Below are 18,520 nucleotides of genomic sequence, written 5' to 3'. Positions count from 1 at the left end.
AGGGACACATGGCTTCCTCAGGGGGAAGACTTTGCGAACACGTATATAACATCAAAAGGAGTTTTAAAGGACATTCATTATCAAAACATTACAAGCATTTCCACAATAAAGACCCCTCCACACTTAAATTTGTAGGTATTGACATTGTGACACCGCATTGGAGGGGCACACATAAAAGAAGGGCTGTTTCACAGCTCGAGACTAAGTGGATTTTCGAATTAGGTACTTTATACCCCAATGGGCATAACGTAGAGGTTGATGTTGTTTTATTGATAACAGCCCCTCCCCCCACCCCCTGCTAATTTCCGACCTCCTCCACTCTTCCTACCACTCCATTCCCCACAGTTATCTCTTCCTGTATCACTATCCCCTCCCTCGTAGATTGTAAGCTTGAAAGAGGAGGGCCCTCGAACCCCTTGTGTATCACATTGTATTATTTTCGTACTGTCGCATGTTCTGTCTCCCTTTGTAATGTACAGCGCTGAGCGAACTGTTGGCGCTTTATAAATACTGTATAATAATAATAACAGTTAGACTTTATGATTTTTATAACATTTATTTTAATTTTTATTATGTTTATATATTTATTTATATTATGTTTATATATAATTAACCCCACTATCGTGGTATGCATCATCCTTATTTTATTTTTATTCTTTAGTGGGCATATATTTAGTTTTATCTTCTTTTATATGGTTTTCAGCCCTATTCGATTCTATATTTATCTGTCACATAACCAGATCCGGTCTTTTCTTTGTTTATAATTATTAATTTCTTTCTGGTTTTCTAATGGCTTTTAATTTACCGTTTTTACTCTGTAATTTTCCCCTTTTTATTAATTTTGGGGATTATATTGTTGAATTTATATTGCTGTATTATTGAATTATTTTGCCAATGATTTATTTATGACATTTTTTATATAACACATACTTCAATTTTTACTCTTAATATAATTATTTTTTATATATCCATTTGGGGTTTTTGTTGCCTAAATTGACTTTATAGGCTACATTCGGGTTATAGTAAGATGGTTTTGATCTTTATCACCGGTTAGATATATACTGGATATATCTAATATGAGTTTGAGCCCCCGGGTCACACTATTTTAATATGAACTTGCGGGGTTTGCATGTGTTTTTTATATACTTATTTTCCATGTCGCAAAGCCTTTTTTGATTATTACCCTGACGTTTCCCCTGTAATTTGGCTGACCTAATTGATTTTTGCCTCTTCTGTTTACTAAGCTCCTAGTCCCAAAATATCCATGGCAAAATGGCACCCGCACATGCACGTGCGCACATTTTGCCCTTCACCAAGATGGCGCCAGTATAATGCGCAATCTTCCAAATAAATATAGACGGAGCACGTCATGGTGACATTGGCATCACCTCTGAAGACGTGCGTGGCACGAAATACGCATGGAGGAGCTAATTACGCAGTGAAGTCACGCCGCTGAAGCCTCCTGAAGGTCCGGTGGCCATCTTAATTCTTGGACGGTTAGTCCTGTTTGTTTTATCACCGAAGTATCGTTTTTAACCCATTCTTTTGGAATGTATATCTTGGAATAAATATCTTTTAAACCTTACTACACTATGGGCACTTTTTGTTTGGCTCCCCGGTGGAGCGATTGATTTTCAGAGCCCATCAAAGTTGATGATCCATCCCAGTATCGAGAGAGGGGAGTCCCTGTAAATTCAGGCTGTAACACCCATCCATCCCTTAAAGGGGGCCTCTGGCTGTTTGGATTTTCGTATTGTCCAGGAGTATTTGCTGTGCTGCCCGCCACTTAGAGGAAGGATAATCCAATACCCGGCTTACCTTGTTTTCCTTAAGAGGACCTCTGGTTATATAGTTATATGCGGAATTTTACTACACCTACAAACACAAGCACTGAAGTATCGTTGGAGTTGGCACTTTAAAGCACATATTGTCACCTTATGAACTTTTATTTTTTATCTCATTCATTTTTTCATATTACTGGGTCATTTTAACAGACACTTTTATGATCATTTTAGCGCTGCACTTTGATTTTTGGTTTTGACAGGTACCCACTCACATTTGCCACAGCAAACTGAACCGGACGTTCAGACCCCCTCCTTCCCCTCGCAGTCTTCTGGGACACTTCACAGGTCCCAGAAGTCTGCTGGACTACTTTAGCTTTTTTTTTTTTACACTGTTCCTCTATTTAAAAAATTACTTTTATTGTTATCACAGGGGATGTAAATATCTTGTTATAGCAATATGAAGTGAAAGGTACTCTTTTCTGAAAATTCTAAGGTCTATTAGACTCTAGATATCTCATCTGCCCTTAAAGCATCTGATCACACCAATGTCAGTGTGATCAAGTGCTTTCCCAATTATAAAACAACGCTGTTTACATCCAATGAAACAGAAATGATGAAATGCTTGTAGCTTAGACCACAGAGATGATTGGAGAAATTCCACTCTCTGATCAGCTCTATGGTCCGCTGGTGGAATCGCCATAGCAATCACATGACCACCAGGATCCGCATTCCGCTGTATCCAGCACTGCCCCCTCCCAACCTGTGTTAGAATAGGCAGAGCGATGTACTGGTATGTTTCTTTTCCTGTAGCTGCCACCCATCTAAAGTAAAAGTACTGCGGGTGCGCAAATATCGCGTGACACAAATTTGCAGCTATCCCCTTTATATTGTACAGGGCCTGTTTTCAGAAAATATTTAACCGGTTCCCCTCTGCCCTATAGAAGAGCTACTGCTACAGGGCTGCGCAAAATCACGTATGTGATTTTGCATTTCCAGGTAGGGGGGCACGCGTCGCTCTACCTGTGCCGCCATTGGCAGCTACAGCTGTTGATCACTGGGTCTCGCCAGGAAATTCCTATTGTCACCCGGCGATCACTGAGGAACAGTGACAGGGGAGAGGTCTGTATGTAAACAACACAGATCACTCCCCCGTCAGCACTGCCATGTAGCTTTTTATTGCTCAGAATACAAAGCATCATGTTTCCCTAGTAAACACACACAGCACACATAGTAAAACAGCACAGTTAACCCTTTGATTGTCCCATATGTTAACCCCTTCCTGCCCAGTGCCATTAGTACAGCGTCAGTGCTTTTTATTAGCACTGATCACTGTATTATTGTCATTGGGATGTCAGTGGCAGTTAGTTCCCCCAGTGTCAGAATGCCCACTGCAGTCCTGCTGTAAGATGCTGATCGCCGCCATTACTAGTATTTAAAGAAAAAAAAAAATTAAATTCCAGTGTATATATACACCTTTTTTAGACGCTATAACATTCACGTAAACCAATTAATTTGCATGTATTGGAATTTTTTTTTTAGCAAAGACACGTAGCAGAATACATGGCCTAAATTTATTAAGACATTTGATTTTTTTAAATTTTACTGGATATGTTTTATAGCAAAAATATTAAAAAAAAATGTTTCAAGATTGTCGGTATTTTTTTGATTATAATGCAAAAAATAAAAGATGCAGAGGTGATCAAATGCCACCGAAAGTAAGCTTCATTTGTGGGGGGAAAAAAAGACAAATTTAATTTGGGTGCAGCATTGCATGACCGTGCAATTGTCAGTTAAAGCGGAGTTCCACTCACTCTGTAAAAAAAAATAAAAGTCAGAGTAGCTGCTGACTTTTAAAAAACAGCCACTCACCTGTCCCACGATCCCACGTTGCCCCTGCTGCAGCCCATTTCGCCAGCCATCCTGTATTCCAGGTGTGGGCACCTGGCTGTACCAGCTTGCCAGCCGGGTTCCCACTGTGCATGTGCAAGTAGCACTGCGCTTCGTGTCCCACAAGACTTCGGGGGAGGGGGGTTAGGAAGACAACTTCTGTTTCCGATTGCAGCAGAGTGGGAGTGGGTACCTGTCAAATTCGGGTACCCGTTTCACTCCCCCGCTCCCCAAAGGTGTCAATCCTTAATGGGGAGCAATCTTTAAAGCAGAACTTCCCCTTTTTGGTGGAACGCAGCACCATATGGCACAAAATGGCATGGTCAAGAAGGGAGGTCAAACCTCTGGAGGGCAAGGGGATAAAGTTCTGGGGGTTTAGGTAATTTTATTGCCAAAAATGTATAATTTTACAAATGCAAAAAATGGAAACATTGCTCTGGAGCCGAACCGGTTAACCATTCATTGGTAATAATGTTCTGAGTGATCGGTGTGTATCTGTCACGTGGTCAGTGTCCCCCTCCAGCAGGCCTTCTCAATGTCCTACAAAGCTCTCACATGGAACACACACGTCTGCCTTCTATCGGAGGTTTCGCACACAGGTACCCGCTCACCGATAAGGCGGTGTCCCTGTTGTTGGGTAGATAGCAGGCTCCGGCTAAACGTTCTGAATATCAGTGCCGCCATCGTGTCCTCTGATAGACCAAAACAATCCCTAGCTCAGCACACCATTGGCTACTTTGCAGATCCGCCCCTCTCTTGTCACTTCCCATAGACGGGAGGCGTGCCCTTGTGCAAGATGGCGGCCTCCGTAGTGTACCGGCGTGTGTTGCTGTCTAGGTGCCGGATCCCGGCGGTGACCGGTATGGGAAGGGCTTGGTGTACACGTGGGATGGAGTTCCGTTTGTTATCCAGTGTCACCTCCTGCTGGACGGCCTGTCAGCTCCGTGCTGGACATGTGACTGGTGCTAACCCCCAACTTTGGGTCACTCTGACACATCCCAGCAGGGATAATGCGGGCTGCTGGAGAACTACAGGTCCCAGCTTAGTGACCGTACACGGACATGTCATTCTGCAGCTTACCTATTGATGGCAGCACTGTGTTATGGTCAGTTTATTAAAGGGCCCCAGTACAGGGGGGCACATGAAGGTCAAGAGGGGATTGGGGCTCCAGGCAGAGTTCCCCTCCTAATAAGTGCATAGTGAAAAGTGGCCTTTACTGCCCAGCCGCCCCATCTATGTGTCTATGGAGGTTGTCCTCTGCATGATCCCAGACTTCTGAACAGGAGCCAGCAGGACAGGTCTCCAATCATGTGATCACTATGAGTACCAATCACAGCAGTCACGTGATCTCCCCTATGTCAGCCAGTGGTGGCTGCAGGGGAGAGGAGAGAGCGCTCAGGAACGGTTGCTAATGCCTGGACTTGTGATGGTACCCATAGGCTCCCATACTCCAACCATTGTCAGCGCTCCCTCCTGTTCCCTGCATCCGCCGCTGGATGACACAGAAGAGCCAATCACCGGACTGGAGGGGGCTAATGGCTAATTCAGGCCTTTTGTTCAGTGGAAATGCACCTCCAGCACTCAATGTATGTAAGGGCAAGGTGTGCTGGAGGATCTATTGCTGCTGGGGGGGGGGTCAGTTTTTACCCAAATGGATGTATTGTTAACAGAGGGGGCTACTATTGCTGACTGCTGAAGGTTTTGTTCATGCTGGGGAGGGGGATCTATTGTCACCCTGGGGGAAGTCTAGTGTTGCTGGGGGTGTGGGGATCTATTGTTGCTCTTGAGAATGTCTAGTGTTGCTGTGGGTGTGGGGATCTATTGTGGCTCTGGAGAACGTCTAGTGTTGCTGTGGGGATCTATTGTTGCTCTGGGGAACAACTAGTGTTGCTGTGGGTGTGGGGATCTATTGTTGCTCTGGTGAACAACTAGTGTTGCTGTGGGCGTGGGAATCTATTGTTGCTCTGGGGAATGTCTAGTGTTGCTGGGGGTGTGGGGATCTATTGTTGCTCTGGGGAACGTTTAGTGTTGCTGGGGGTGTGGGATCTATTGTTGCTCTGGGGAACGTCTAGTGTTGCTGGGGGTGTGGGTATCTATTGTTGCTCTGGGGAATGTCTAGTGTTGCTGGTGTGGGGGATGTTTTGTTGCTCTGGGAGACGCCTATTGTTGCTGTGGGTGGCGGGATCTATTGTTGCTTCGGGGGACGTCTAGAGTTGCTCTGGGGAGTGTCTAGTGTTGCTGTGGGTGGTGGATTTATTGTTGCTCTGGGGGACATCTAGTGCTGCGGTGGGTGGGGGATGTGTTGTTGCTCGGGGGGGACATCTAGTGTTGCTGTGGGTAGGGGCTCTATTGTTGCTCTGGGGGAAGCCTAGTGTGGCTAGGGGATCTATTGTTTATCTTGGGGAAGTATTGCATATTCCATATAAATTATTTAGCACCAGAAAATGATACTTAGTTCTGTGTTCTCCAAAAGGGGCGGTACTGGAAGGTTGGACCAAGGGATAGAGCTATAAGTATGCTATGCTATGACAGAGCTATGCACTGACTTTCTGCAAACTTAGGGTAAATGCTGTTATGTGATCTCCACCGTAAACTGTCTCCCTGCTATGCACTTCTGCAAACTTAGGTTGAACACAGCAGTTTAACTAAAGCAGGATAAATCAAGCAGCAGGAGGATTCAACAAAGAACTCTACTGCAGGCAAACACCCTGGGAAACATCTACAAGTTTGATTCCCACTCCATCTACCTTTTAAAATGCCCCACCTACTCCTCCTTTTCATATTACTATCCTCTGTTCTCACAATCTCCTTTCTTTACCCCTCTGCTCCACCCCAAAGATTACACATCTCACCCTCACATCTACCATCTCCCTACTACTGCTGTCATCACCTCCTGCTAATACTTTACTCTCCTGCTGACCCAAATACCAGGCCTGGAAGGCATGTACACTCGTGTACATCCCGCTCCCATCTTACTTTCCTCACCCTCCATATTCTTCTAACGTCTGGGGATATCTCCCCAAACCCTGGTCCTCCACTATTTCACCCCCACACTAGGCACCCTCCTTCCTCCGGGAATAGCCGCAATCCCCTCAATTTAACATCAGTCCCCATGCTCCTAAAAACCACCCTCCCTTTTTCATGTGCGCTCTGGAATGCCCGCTCTGTCTGTAATAAACTCACCTCTGTCCATGACCTTTTTGTCTCCTGCTCCCTTAACCTACTAGCAATTACAGAAACCTGGCTTCAAGCAGCAGATTCTTCTTTTCCCACAGCACTTTCCTATGGAAGCCTTCTCTGGACTCACTCACCCAGACCCAGTGGTCGGAAAGGTGGTGGAGTTGGTTTGCTTCTATCCCAACTGAGCACCTTTCATGTCCTCCTTAACCCTCCCTCTCTATCCTCTTCTTTTGAGACTTGCTGTTTTCCCCCCATTTCTCTGAGGATTGCAGTGATCTACTGGCTTCCTGGACCGGTTTTGTGCTTTCTGGATAACGTCTCTGCTTGGCTACCCTACTTTAACTCTTCAACTGCTCCCCCTTAAAGTGGAACTTCACTCTGTCAACATTGACTATTTTTAATCCTTGTGTTGCTAGCGTTAGTTAATAGATAGGAAAGTATATTATATTGTTTTAAACTGTTTTTTAATTTCTTCACTTGCTTCCTGGTTTCTCACATAGGCAAATGATGTCATACATCCCAGGAGTCTTCAGGAGGGGAGGAGGGGTTTTCTCAGGCGCACTCTCCTTCCTGTGTGCCTGAGCTAAGGGTAGATGGATTCCAGGAAGGAAATGTTACATGAATCATCTGCCCTTATTCAAGATGTCCACAGCCAGAAATGCTAGAGGGTGTTTTTCTAAATTAGTTTTCAGCAAAATAAAGCATGCAGACATAGATAGATGGACAGGGTTTGCTTTGAATATTACTGTGACGGAAGCGTAGGCAGGACAGAACATACAAAGATGGTAAACACACAAAGCTTTATTGAACTATGGAAGGCACTCAATCGGGGCAGCTCTTGGCACTCCGCAACATGCGGCTTGTAGGGACACTCATGGTAAGCGGGCTCACAGGGATTCAACGGGACCTTGGCTATGTGGTCTGACCTCAGCACAGCTCCCACACAGCTTTCTAGGGACAACATCAGGCTCACGGGGATTCAACGGGACCTTGGCTATGGGGTCTGACCTCAGCACAACCCCCACACAGCTCTCTAGGGAAAACATCAGGCTCACGGGGCTCAGCGTGACCTTGGCTATGTGGTCTGACCTCAGCACAGCTCCCACACAGCTTTCTATGGACAACATCAGGCACACGGGGACTCAGCGGGATCTTGGCTATGTGGTCTGACCTCAGCACATCTCCCACACAGCTTTCTAGGGACAACATCAGGCTCACGGGGACTCAGCGGGACCTTGGCTATGGGGTCTGACTTCAGCACAGCTCCCACACAGCTTTCTAGGGACATCAGGCTCACGGGGCTCAGCGGGACCTTGGCTATGGGGTCTGACCGCAACACAGCTCCCACACAGCTTTCTAGCGACAACATCAGGCTCACGGGGACTCAAAGGGACCTTGACTATGGGGTCTAGTTCGGGTAGCGATGGCTCAAGCCCTCAGGGGTCAGTCCAGGTAGCTATACTCCGGGCACGCCATGGGGCAGTGCAGACAAGGGTAGTCTGAGCACACAATAGGGGCAGTTCATGGCAAGGGTAGTCTGAGCATGCAATAGGGGTAGTTCATGGCAAGGGTAGTCTGAGCACACAATAGGGGCAGTTCATGGCTTCTAGCGACACTCACGATAGGCAGCTTGCAGATGCTCAGCAGCAGGCGGCTTCCGGGGAGGTAGGCGGCTTACGGACGCTCAGCAGCAGGCGGCTTGTGGACGCTCAGCAGCAGGCGGCTTCCAGGGAGGTAGGCAGCTTGCGGACACTTACGGCTCTGACAGGTATGTCCTGGCTCACAGCAGGCGACAGAAAAAGGGGGGGGGTGAACTTCCTCAGCACACAGCAGAGCAGATAACCCAGGCCCCAGAGTATTAGGCAGAGTATCGTGGGGCCCACAGCAAAGCAGTTCCAGCACACAGCACAGCGGGTAATCCGGGCCCCAGAGTATTAGGGGGGTGGCAGCGGATACTCCCAGCCCTGGAGTATTAGCAAAGGAGCAGCAGATGCTCCCAACCCTGGAGTATTAGCAGAGGGGCAGCGGGTACTCCCAACCCTGGGGTATTTAGCAGAGGGGCAGCGGGTACTCCCAACCCTGGGGTATTTAGCAGAGGGGCAGCGGGTACTCCCGACCCTGTGGGTATTTAGCAGAGGGGCAACGGGTACTCCCGACCCTGGGGGTATTTAGCAGAGGGGCAGCGGGTACTCCCAACCCTGGAGTATTGAGCAGAGTGGCAGCGGATAATAGTCCTGACCTTTGGGGGGGGTCTCCTGCGGAGTATTCGGCGGGAATGGCTGCGGAGGAACGGTCCCCCCACCCGGACCTCCCAGCAGCTTGCAAGTCCAGCAGCGGCAGACAGCAGACACACCCGAGGAAGAGACCAGCCTGGTCCCGCGTCGGCCTTTTAAAGCTGCGCAGGACGCTTCCGGGTTGCCCAGGCAACAAGCCACGCCCCCTTAACTCGGGCCACGCTCTCGTCAGCGCGGCCTTTGTCACTGGTGGGCGCGGGAAGCCCTGTGTCCGCGCTGGGGGCGTGTGGAGACCTCGGCGGCCCTCCGCTGGGGACTCCTGGCGGGGGGGTCACAGCTCCTCCGGCTAGATTGCCGGGGGGCTGTGATCCTCGCCGCAGGGGTCCCCTCTCCCCATCCCGCACAGCCTGCTTCAAAGGCTGTGTGCATGATGAGAGGGTGCGGCGAGGGGGGAGCGAGCAGGGACAGCGGCCACACCGTGACAATTAAAAATGAATTAAACAGCGCTTTTGGTTTGTGGTGCTCAGATACAGTGTAGTTCCGCTTTAAGCTGCAAAGGCAGCAGATGGGGTTGTACACATGCCATAGCTCTGCAAAAACGATCCTCATGTCTTGTTCAGTGGGAAGTACCACCTGTCAAATGCAACCCATAGAACTGAATGGGGGTGCTCCGCAACCACCTGTGATGCACTTTTGTGGTGTGTGGTTTTCAGAGGTTAACCAGTTGCCCTCCTCCCTATAGCAGAAATACTTCTGCATGGCTGGGCAGCAATGGTGCGCAAAGTCATGTATATATACCTGATTTGCATTTCCGGGTAGGGGGCCATTGGTGGCTACAGATGTCAATCACTGGGTCCTGGGTGGAAATTCTCCTCCGACCCTGCGATCGCAGACAAACAGTGACAAAGGAGAGACCAGCAGAGAAAGAAACAAAAGCATTTTTCCCAAATAAAACACACTCAGCACACACAGTAATACAGCACACAGTTAACCCTTTGAGCGCCCCAGATGTTAACCCCTTCCTGCCCCATGTCATTAATACAGTGTCAGTGCTTTTTCTTATGACTGATCACTGTATTAGTGTCATTGGGATGTCATTGGCAGTTAGTCAGTTCCCCCCCTCAGTGTCAGAATGCCCGCCACAGTCCCGCTATAAGTCGCTGATTGCCACCATTACTGGCATAAAAAAAAAAAAAAAATTCCAGTATATATACTGCCATACGCTACTTACGCTATAAGTCACGTAAACCAATTAATTTACATGTATTGGGATTTTTTTTTTTTTTTTTTTTAGCAAAGACCTGTAGCAGAATACATTTTGGCCTAAATTTATGCAGAAATTTGTTTTTTATTTTTTTTTTTTACTGGATATGTTTTATAGCAAGAAGTAAAAAATACATTTTTTTTTTTAAATTGTCAGTCTTTTTTTGTTTATAGTGCAAAAAAATAAAAACCACACAGGCAATCAAATACCACCGAAAAAAAGCTCTATTTGTGAGGGAAAAAAAGGACATAAATTTCATGTGGATGCAGCGTTGCATGACCGTGCCATTGTCAGTCAAAGTAATGCAGTGCCGTATCGCAAAAAATGGCCTGGTCAGGAAGAGGGTAAATCCTCTGACAGGCAGTGTGGAGACAACATATATCTTCTCATTGCCTGTCAAATGACCTCTGAATAGCAATCCACCACACATTGCTCTTAAGAGGGTGACACAAGTGTAAATAGGCTCTTAGGCTTCTTTCAGACAAACAGTAAGTTTACTACCTTCTGAAAAGCAAGCTGTGGCTGACAGGCTTTTAGGAGGTGCTACTGACTTGTGACTTGATGCTGCAGCATGTGTACAGTACTGTCAGGCTGTAATGTTAGAATTCAGGTGGGCAGCTAAATTACGGCTCATCTGTCTGTTTTTACTGCCCCTGGCTGCCTTTGTGAAAGAACCCTTACTGCAACAAAATTGTTTGGCCACAAAAGATATTAGAGGGTGATTATATTATGCATGATGCATCGGAGAATTCACATAGTGCTGCAGGAACCTCTGCCACTGTCCAGTTGGGGAATACAGTGGTGAGCAGACAATCCTCTGCTGGCCACCTACATACATTGGATCCTCTCCCAATCTGGTGGTTTTCTTTAATGCATAGCTTTAATGGGGAAGGGGGGGGGGTATTAGGCGCAGTCCCCAATTATGCCTTTTTTTTTAGATGTGGTGATCCAGCTTGCTGCATGTTTCATGAAATACAAAGTAATAATGGATAATATTTTCAGCTCAAAGATTGGTCTCATCTGAATCAGAAGGTTCCCATTGATACATCCTGAAACTGCGCATCTGAATTAGTGGGTTCTCTTTCTGACTTGTATTCATTTGTATGACTGTTCCGACCGTATTTTAATAAAGTATCTTATGACAATAATTATAATATGTTATCTTGGCATTCAAAATATATGTGTGGTTCATATGATCATTGTATGCTTGAAGGTAATCATTTCACACATACATAAAACAATTGCAGCGCTAATTGTACATATAACTTGAAGATCCAAAAGATTAATAATTATACATTGGTGCATAAGAAAGAGAATTCCTGTCCAGAAAGAAGACCGTCACCTTCCACCCAAATAAACTGGCCTCTTACTGGAAGGTCTGACCGCCCAAAGGGTTGGCCAGCATAGGCAGTGTAATATATCCAGCTGATACTGCAACCAGTCTTCAATAGAAATCACTTCCAGAGCAATCAAATATGCTTCTCCAAATTAAAATTCTGAGTAACAAACTTCCCATCAGGCAACAGAACACCACATAGAAAAATTGCCAGCTCATAGTGTAGTAAATTAGTTAATCCAGAAGATTTATTCCAATTGCACTTACATAGCAAGCATCAAAAAACAGCATGACAGGATGGTATGTTTCAAACCAACAAGATGGCTGCTGTCCCTCCGGAGCGCGATGACGTCACATACCGTGACTCCACCCCTGAGGTGAAATCCTACATGGACTTTGCTATCATCTGTGTAAAATTATTATTAATAATCTCTTGGATCTTCAAGTTATATGTACAATTAGCACTGCAATTGTTTTATGTATGTAACTGTTGGCCTCTTTAATGTGCAAGCTGCTTTATCATTTTGAGGTTTAAGTTCCAAGCGCAGGTATTTCTTATAAATCATTTCACACTAATTTAAAACAAATTCATTATTTTCACAGGGAAAAGATTTATTCTTTCTTCAGCCTATACCAGTGACAGTACATGGGAGAAATGGGAAAAGGAGCCCCATAACTTAGGTGAGTGCTGATGTCCTTGGACTGCAGTGTTTCGATTATTTCTCCAGAGAATGAAGGATAAAACCTGCTTGGATCCTTTGGGGGGTTGGGATGAAACTACTTTTTCTGAGGTTTTTATTAAGGCTAGTTTATACTCGATGCTGTTTGATGCATTTTTAAATGCAGTTGAAAACATATGCTACTGTACAGCGCTGAGCATACCCTTTGGCGCTATATAAATACTGTATAATAATAATATTATGCAAGAAAAAAAATCAATGTATTTCAGTAAGCCTAGTTTACACTGTTATGGTGCTTTCATGCTTGTTTAAAAAAAAATACAGCATGCTGCATTTTTTTTTTATAAGTAAACATACCAGAATGCACAGGAACACACATGAAAGCAATGCAAACACATGTAGATTGTAAGCTCCAAGGAGCAGGGCCCTCAAATCCCTCTTGTATTGAACTGTATTGTTGCTGTATTGTCTCCCGTTATATTGTAAAGCGCTGAGCAAACTGTTGGCGCTATATAAATCCTGAATAATAATAATAAAATGCAATCCAGTAATAATACAAAGCCATAAATAATGCCTAAAAAAGCACACTGCATACATGAGGGAAAAAGACTCTGCAAACACATCGCAAGTGCATGACCACGCCTGAGTATTGCGAACACACTAACCCTAGGTTCACACCTAAGCGGTTTCCGCAGTGTTTTCCGTTTGGCAGAAACGCACTACAGTCTATTTAACATGATTTCCTATGGGAAAGGTTCACATCTCCACGTTTTCACCTGGTGGGTTTGTAGAAAGGGTTAGGGATTTTTTTAAAAGCAAAAAGTTGCGTTTTTGGTTTTATAGACTTCAATGGAAATTCTGCAGAAAAGCATATAATGTGTTTTTTGCTGCGTTTTTGCCATGTTTTTAATGCGTTTTAAATCTGCATAGCAACAAGAAAAAAAAAAAAAAAACTGTGTCAAAAAAGCATGTGCCAAAACACACTGCAGAAACGGTTCAAATGCAAACTTCATAGGTGTGAACCTAGCCTAAGGCAGGATTGATTGCTGTGGGTAAAACTGTACATGTCAATGCCTCTGGTCTTGTGTGCTAATACACTGCTTGGTCACTGTGTGGCAGTGTTCATTTAAAATTCATGTTTCTTGTACAAACTACACCAAAAGGTAGTGTCCTCAAAGATGAACCAGTTCACCGTTGTTATGCTGTAGTTATTATATCATATGTCTTTATTATATGTTCTGTTAGTAATAAAAGCATTGTTAGTCCATCAATTTTTTGGGCATAGGTGGACAGGAAGATAAGTGCTCATCAATGAGCAAATATTTTCAGTGACAGAACTACCATAAAACATTATTCACCACTTGCCCTCCAGGAGATTTACCCCCCTAATGACCAGGCTATATTTTGCTATTTGGCACTGCGCTCTTTCAACTGGTAATTGCGTGGTCATGCAACACTGTACCCAAACAAAAATTATGTCCTTTTTCATAAAAAGGAAGTTTTCTTTTGGTTGTATTTGATCACCACTGGGTTTTTTATTTTTTGTGAATAAGCGAAAAAAGACCAAAAATTTTGGGAAAAAACCCCAATATTTTCTACTTTTGCTTATAAAACAATATCCAGTAAACTGAGTTACTCATACATTTAGACCAACATGTATTCTGCTACATGTCTTTGGTAGAAAAAAATTCCAATATGTGTTTAAAAATTGCTTTCTGTGAAAATTATAGCGTCTATAAACTATGGTATGTATATTGGAATTTACGCAACTTTTAATTTCTGACTGCCTATAACATTTCTTGAGATGCTAAAATGCCAGGGCAGTATAAAGACACCCCAAATGACCCCTTTTTGGAAAGTAGACACCCCAAAGAATTTGCTGAGGAGGATATTGAGTCCATGGAAGATTTTATTTTTTGCCACAAATTTTTAGTAAATGACAAAAAAAATATTTTTTTTTTTGTTACACAAAATTGTTAATTAAATGATATATTGCTCAAGCATGCCATGGGTATATGTGGAATAACACCTCACAACACATTCTACTACTTCTCATGGGGATACCACATGTGAGAGACTACACACCGGTCCAAAAATCCAATGTCCACCTCCAGGCTTTCAAAGGGCATATTTCCTCATATCACTTCCTCACTACCTATCACAGTTTTCAAGGCCCTAAAATGCCAGGATAGTACAAACACCCCCCCCCCTCAAATTACCCCTTTTTGAAAAGTAGACACCCCAAGGAATTTGATAAGAGGCATGGTGAGTATTATTTAGATATCTTTATCACAGGGTTTTGAAAAGAAAAAATACATTTTCGTTTTCTTTCTTCGTTTTCAAAAAACTTGTGACAACAAATGAGATCTACAAAATACTCATCATGCCCTTTAGCAAATACCTTGGAGCGTTAACTTTCCAAAAAGGGGTCATTTTGCAGAGTGCTTCTACTATCTAACATTAGAAGCTTATGCCACATATCACCCACTCTTCTAACCACTAGAAGACCAAACCTTTTCTGACACTTTTGTTTAAATTTTTTTTTGCTAGAAAATTACTTTGAACCCCCCCAAACATTTTTTAAAGTAGAGGCCCTAGAGAATAAAACGGTGGGTGTTGAAATGTTTTATGTCACGCCATATTTGCGCAGAGATTTTTCAAATGCATTTTTTTGGGAAAAAATACACTTTTAAGAGTTTTAATGCACAAAACACAATATCATGCTCAATTGTTTGCTTTGATATAAAAGATGATGTTACGCCGAGTAAATGGATACCAAACATGACATGCTTTAAAATTGCACAGGTTCATGCAACAATAATAAACTACGTACATTTTTAATAGTGATAGACGATGCTTTAAAAGCCTTTACAGGTCACCACTTTAGATTTAAACAGGAGGTCTAGTGCTAGAATTACTGCCCTCGATCTGACGTTCGCGGTAATACCTCACATGCACGGTGCAATCTTTGTTTACATACCGACATGGGTCCACAGCTTGCGTTTGCCTTTGCGTGCAAGCGGGGATGGGGGTGAATTTTTCTTTACGTTATTTATTTTGCTTTTTTTATTTTTACACTGTCCCCCTTTTTTCTTTTTTTTTTTTTTATTATACGAACTGTAACATTCTTTCTTGGAGTTTATTGAAGGGTACAATTCCCCCCCCTCTGTGTTTATGGTCATACTCTCAGTACTACTTTGCTACAAGTCTGAGGTATGCTGGTAGTAGGGGGAATTATCCTCGTAGGCAGCAGTTTAACCCAAACATTAAAACTTCCTCCGTTCCTCAACTGACACCAGAGAAGATTTTTATGTTAAAGTGAAGCTCCAGTCTCCTTTCAATTGTAGCTGCCGACTTTTAAAAAACAGTCACTCACATGTCACTTGATCCAACGGTGTGCTAACCTCAGCTGGGTTCACTGGCCGTCCTGTGTTCCTGGCGCCAGCATCTTAACTGTGGGCACCCGGCTGTGACATCTTGTGGCTTCAAGCTGGGTGCCCACTGCGCATGCACAAGAAGCGCTGCGTATTGTGAATGGTCCAGCAGACCTCTGAGATCTGTCACGTGTCCCAGAAGACTGTGGGGGGGAGGTGCCAATTGTTAACAGGGGATTAGTCCTTAAAGCGGAACTTCCACTTTAAGTACAAAATCCTATTTTCACCCAGTTAGGTGAACGTGTTCTTGCACACCATGGATATGGAACTTTTATTTATAATTAAAAGCATCTGCATGCATGACTCCTTTACATGAAAATTTCCTGGCTAGGTTAAAAACATGCATTTTCATTCCTCTGAACTTAAAGGATAAGCTCACCTTTGGGAACATGTTACGTTTTTAGGGTGAAACATGCAACATGTTCCCAATGCTGAAAATGCCGCCTGCTGCCACCCCAAGTGACAGAAGTACAGGGAGAAGTTCCCTGTACTATCTGTCAGCTTTGAAAACAGTTCCGTGAATGAATGAATGAACTGCAAATCCTGACAGCCTTGGTGGCTGTTGGCTTGTAGTTTTCAATGAACTACCACAGACTGGACATGCATGGTTTGCCTGCATTATAACTTTTGCACAGTGAGCGTTGCATTGTGGTACATTCAAGAGTTCAGTGTACTGTGCTAGTTAGACATGGAGTGATTTCCAGGTCTAGAACTGTGGCAGAACCCCAGGCGTGACTCTATCTCTGAAAACTCATTTAGAGAATAAGACTGGTCAAGCTTCTGAGGCATGCTTTGTAGAGGAGGTGTCATACAGGGGCTGGCTTACCTTTTTTCTGTTTGCCAGTGTCCCAACCTCCTGTAGGAGACAGCATATCCTGACTGTATCTGATTCATGTGTCTCTATGGACCCTATGCTGTCCTACTAATGGTTAGCCAACAGCGAGCTAACAAAACTGACAGAAGCAGTGCTACGTTTCATTTCAAAACTGAATTTACTTCTCTGAATAGTTCTGTAAAACTGCAATACAATCACATAAACGGAGGTTACAATATGCTTGTTTATATGTCTCTTACAAATACATACAATGAACACATTATCTATCTACAAATCACATTAAATATATTGAAATGCGATCTAGGTGTACAGTATATGACTTTGCTAAACACAGTGAAAGAACTTGCAGGCATATGCATATCGAAGGAAGAAAGGAAGCCTTCACGGGTGTGTCTCTGTGGAAGCTAAAGCTGAAGTGCAACGGTAGATGGGAAATATTTATTTTCAACAAGCATGAGACTCTCCCTGTTCTTTATTGTCATTCACCTGGCTGTGTCGTGTTAGAGCTGTGTAGATTTTAGGACTGAATGGACAGAAATACAAATACTTTTGCAGGTACAACTTTTAGCCTTTACCTAAAGTTTAGAATCAAATTGGAATTAACAGTTTCCCAAAACAGTTACCGTACTTTCAAGCCGTACCATAAATGATAACTGCCACAGTTGCTGGAACTCTCAAACTGGCTGTCAGGCTATCAAATGGCTGGTGTCATAGCTAATCACAAATGCAGCACCATAGCAAAAGATGAAAGCTTCCTTGGCTGTAAAGGATAGGAGGGGTTCGTTGCTCTTTAACCTCCTCCTAATGATTCTTTTTGATTTTTTGTGCTGAAAGCAGTACCATTTTTTTGCATGGAAATATGTAGTTTTTTATTGTAGGCTGTAATTTTTAGGAATAACTCACTGAAATCTGTACGAACAAGAGTCTAGTAAACATTCCGGATATAATAAAACTTGAAACACGAAATCATAAATTATAATTTAATAAATAATCATAAAAAATAATAATATAATAATAATAAATTTAATTCAATAATATAATCAAACCAAAAACACTGAAATTTGAAATACAGAGGCAAATTTGCACATCGCTGAGCAAAGTAGCAAAATCGTTTTCAGTGTCTGATGACGAATTTCCCCACGAATCATTATCACTCAATTCTGCAAGTGGTTCTGATTTACTATCGCTGTTCTAAAACCGCTTTTGACCTAAAGGGACGCTTTTTGGATGCCATGGACTTTTCTAAGTTTCCAGGCAGAAAGAACATTCAAAATGCAGGCAGGGCACAGGACAAAGCAGTAGGGACAAAATATATGTGAAATGCATTGAAACCGCAATGACAGCAAAAATGAAATTTTTAAAAACTTTCAAATTTCCCACTGGTTCCGGCACCCGTACGTCCCGATGTCACAGGGACCGGAACACAGAAGCCGGATGCCGGCATCGGCCGGAGGAGATGGCCGGGGACGCTGCAGGGGACACATCGCGGGAGCGAAGGACAAGGTAAGTGCTGCAGGGACCCCCTGAGCAACGCCGCATGGTAAGCCCAAGTGTAGCTCGGGGTTACCGCTGTTGGTATTGAAATTTTACCCCGAGCTACACTCGGGATAACCGCTAAGGAGGTTAAAATAAAAAGTTGTTTGCAATTCTCATGTCTGGGATGCATTAAAATATAATATTTGATACATACTGTATGTTTTGTGAATTACCTTTCATTACTATGTGGCATATACTGTATATAGTCCAGCTGCAGGATGTATATACTGTAAATGTTTTCTTTTTCCCTTTTCTTTTTTGTAATAGACAAGGCGGTACCATTGTACCACATTGTGAACTGCTTCCATTGGTTTCGGATTCTTATACCAGGGCAGTCTTCCTATAACAGG

The 18,520-nt window shown here is 43.7% G+C and overlaps 2 protein-coding genes across 3 annotated transcripts in view; one reads left to right on the top strand and one right to left on the bottom strand.

Annotated features, from left to right (window-relative positions):
* The window catches only part of PTCD2 (pentatricopeptide repeat domain 2), a 120,719-nt gene extending 116,253 nt beyond the window's left edge, over positions 1-4,466 (bottom strand). The window contains exon 1 of one of the 2 annotated variants that reach the window (XM_089689018.1): positions 4,283-4,466. In XM_089689018.1, the coding sequence (XP_089545144.1) occupies positions 4,283-4,355 (73 nt within the window). In that variant the 5' untranslated portion in view covers positions 4,356-4,466. Of the gene's footprint in view, positions 1-3,653 lie in introns of both variants that reach the window. The other variant, XM_089689017.1, reaches the window with a different exon arrangement.
* The window catches only part of MRPS27 (mitochondrial ribosomal protein S27), a 118,422-nt gene continuing 104,326 nt past the window's right edge, over positions 4,425-18,520 (top strand). Inside the window, exons 1-2 of the mRNA XM_089689019.1 lie at positions 4,425-4,531; positions 12,289-12,366. Of these exons, the coding sequence (XP_089545145.1) occupies positions 4,468-4,531; positions 12,289-12,366 (142 nt within the window). The 5' untranslated portion in view covers positions 4,425-4,467. The remainder of the gene's footprint in view (positions 4,532-12,288; positions 12,367-18,520) is intronic.

Source organism: Staurois parvus, unplaced genomic scaffold (assembly GCF_062004578.1).
Source record: "Staurois parvus isolate SC_StPar_1 unplaced genomic scaffold, SC_StPar_1.0 ptg000466l, whole genome shotgun sequence".
Lineage (NCBI taxonomy): Eukaryota > Metazoa > Chordata > Amphibia > Anura > Ranidae > Staurois > Staurois parvus.
Note: the sequence above shows the minus strand (reverse complement) of the source record. Positions and strands in the feature narration are given on the sequence as shown.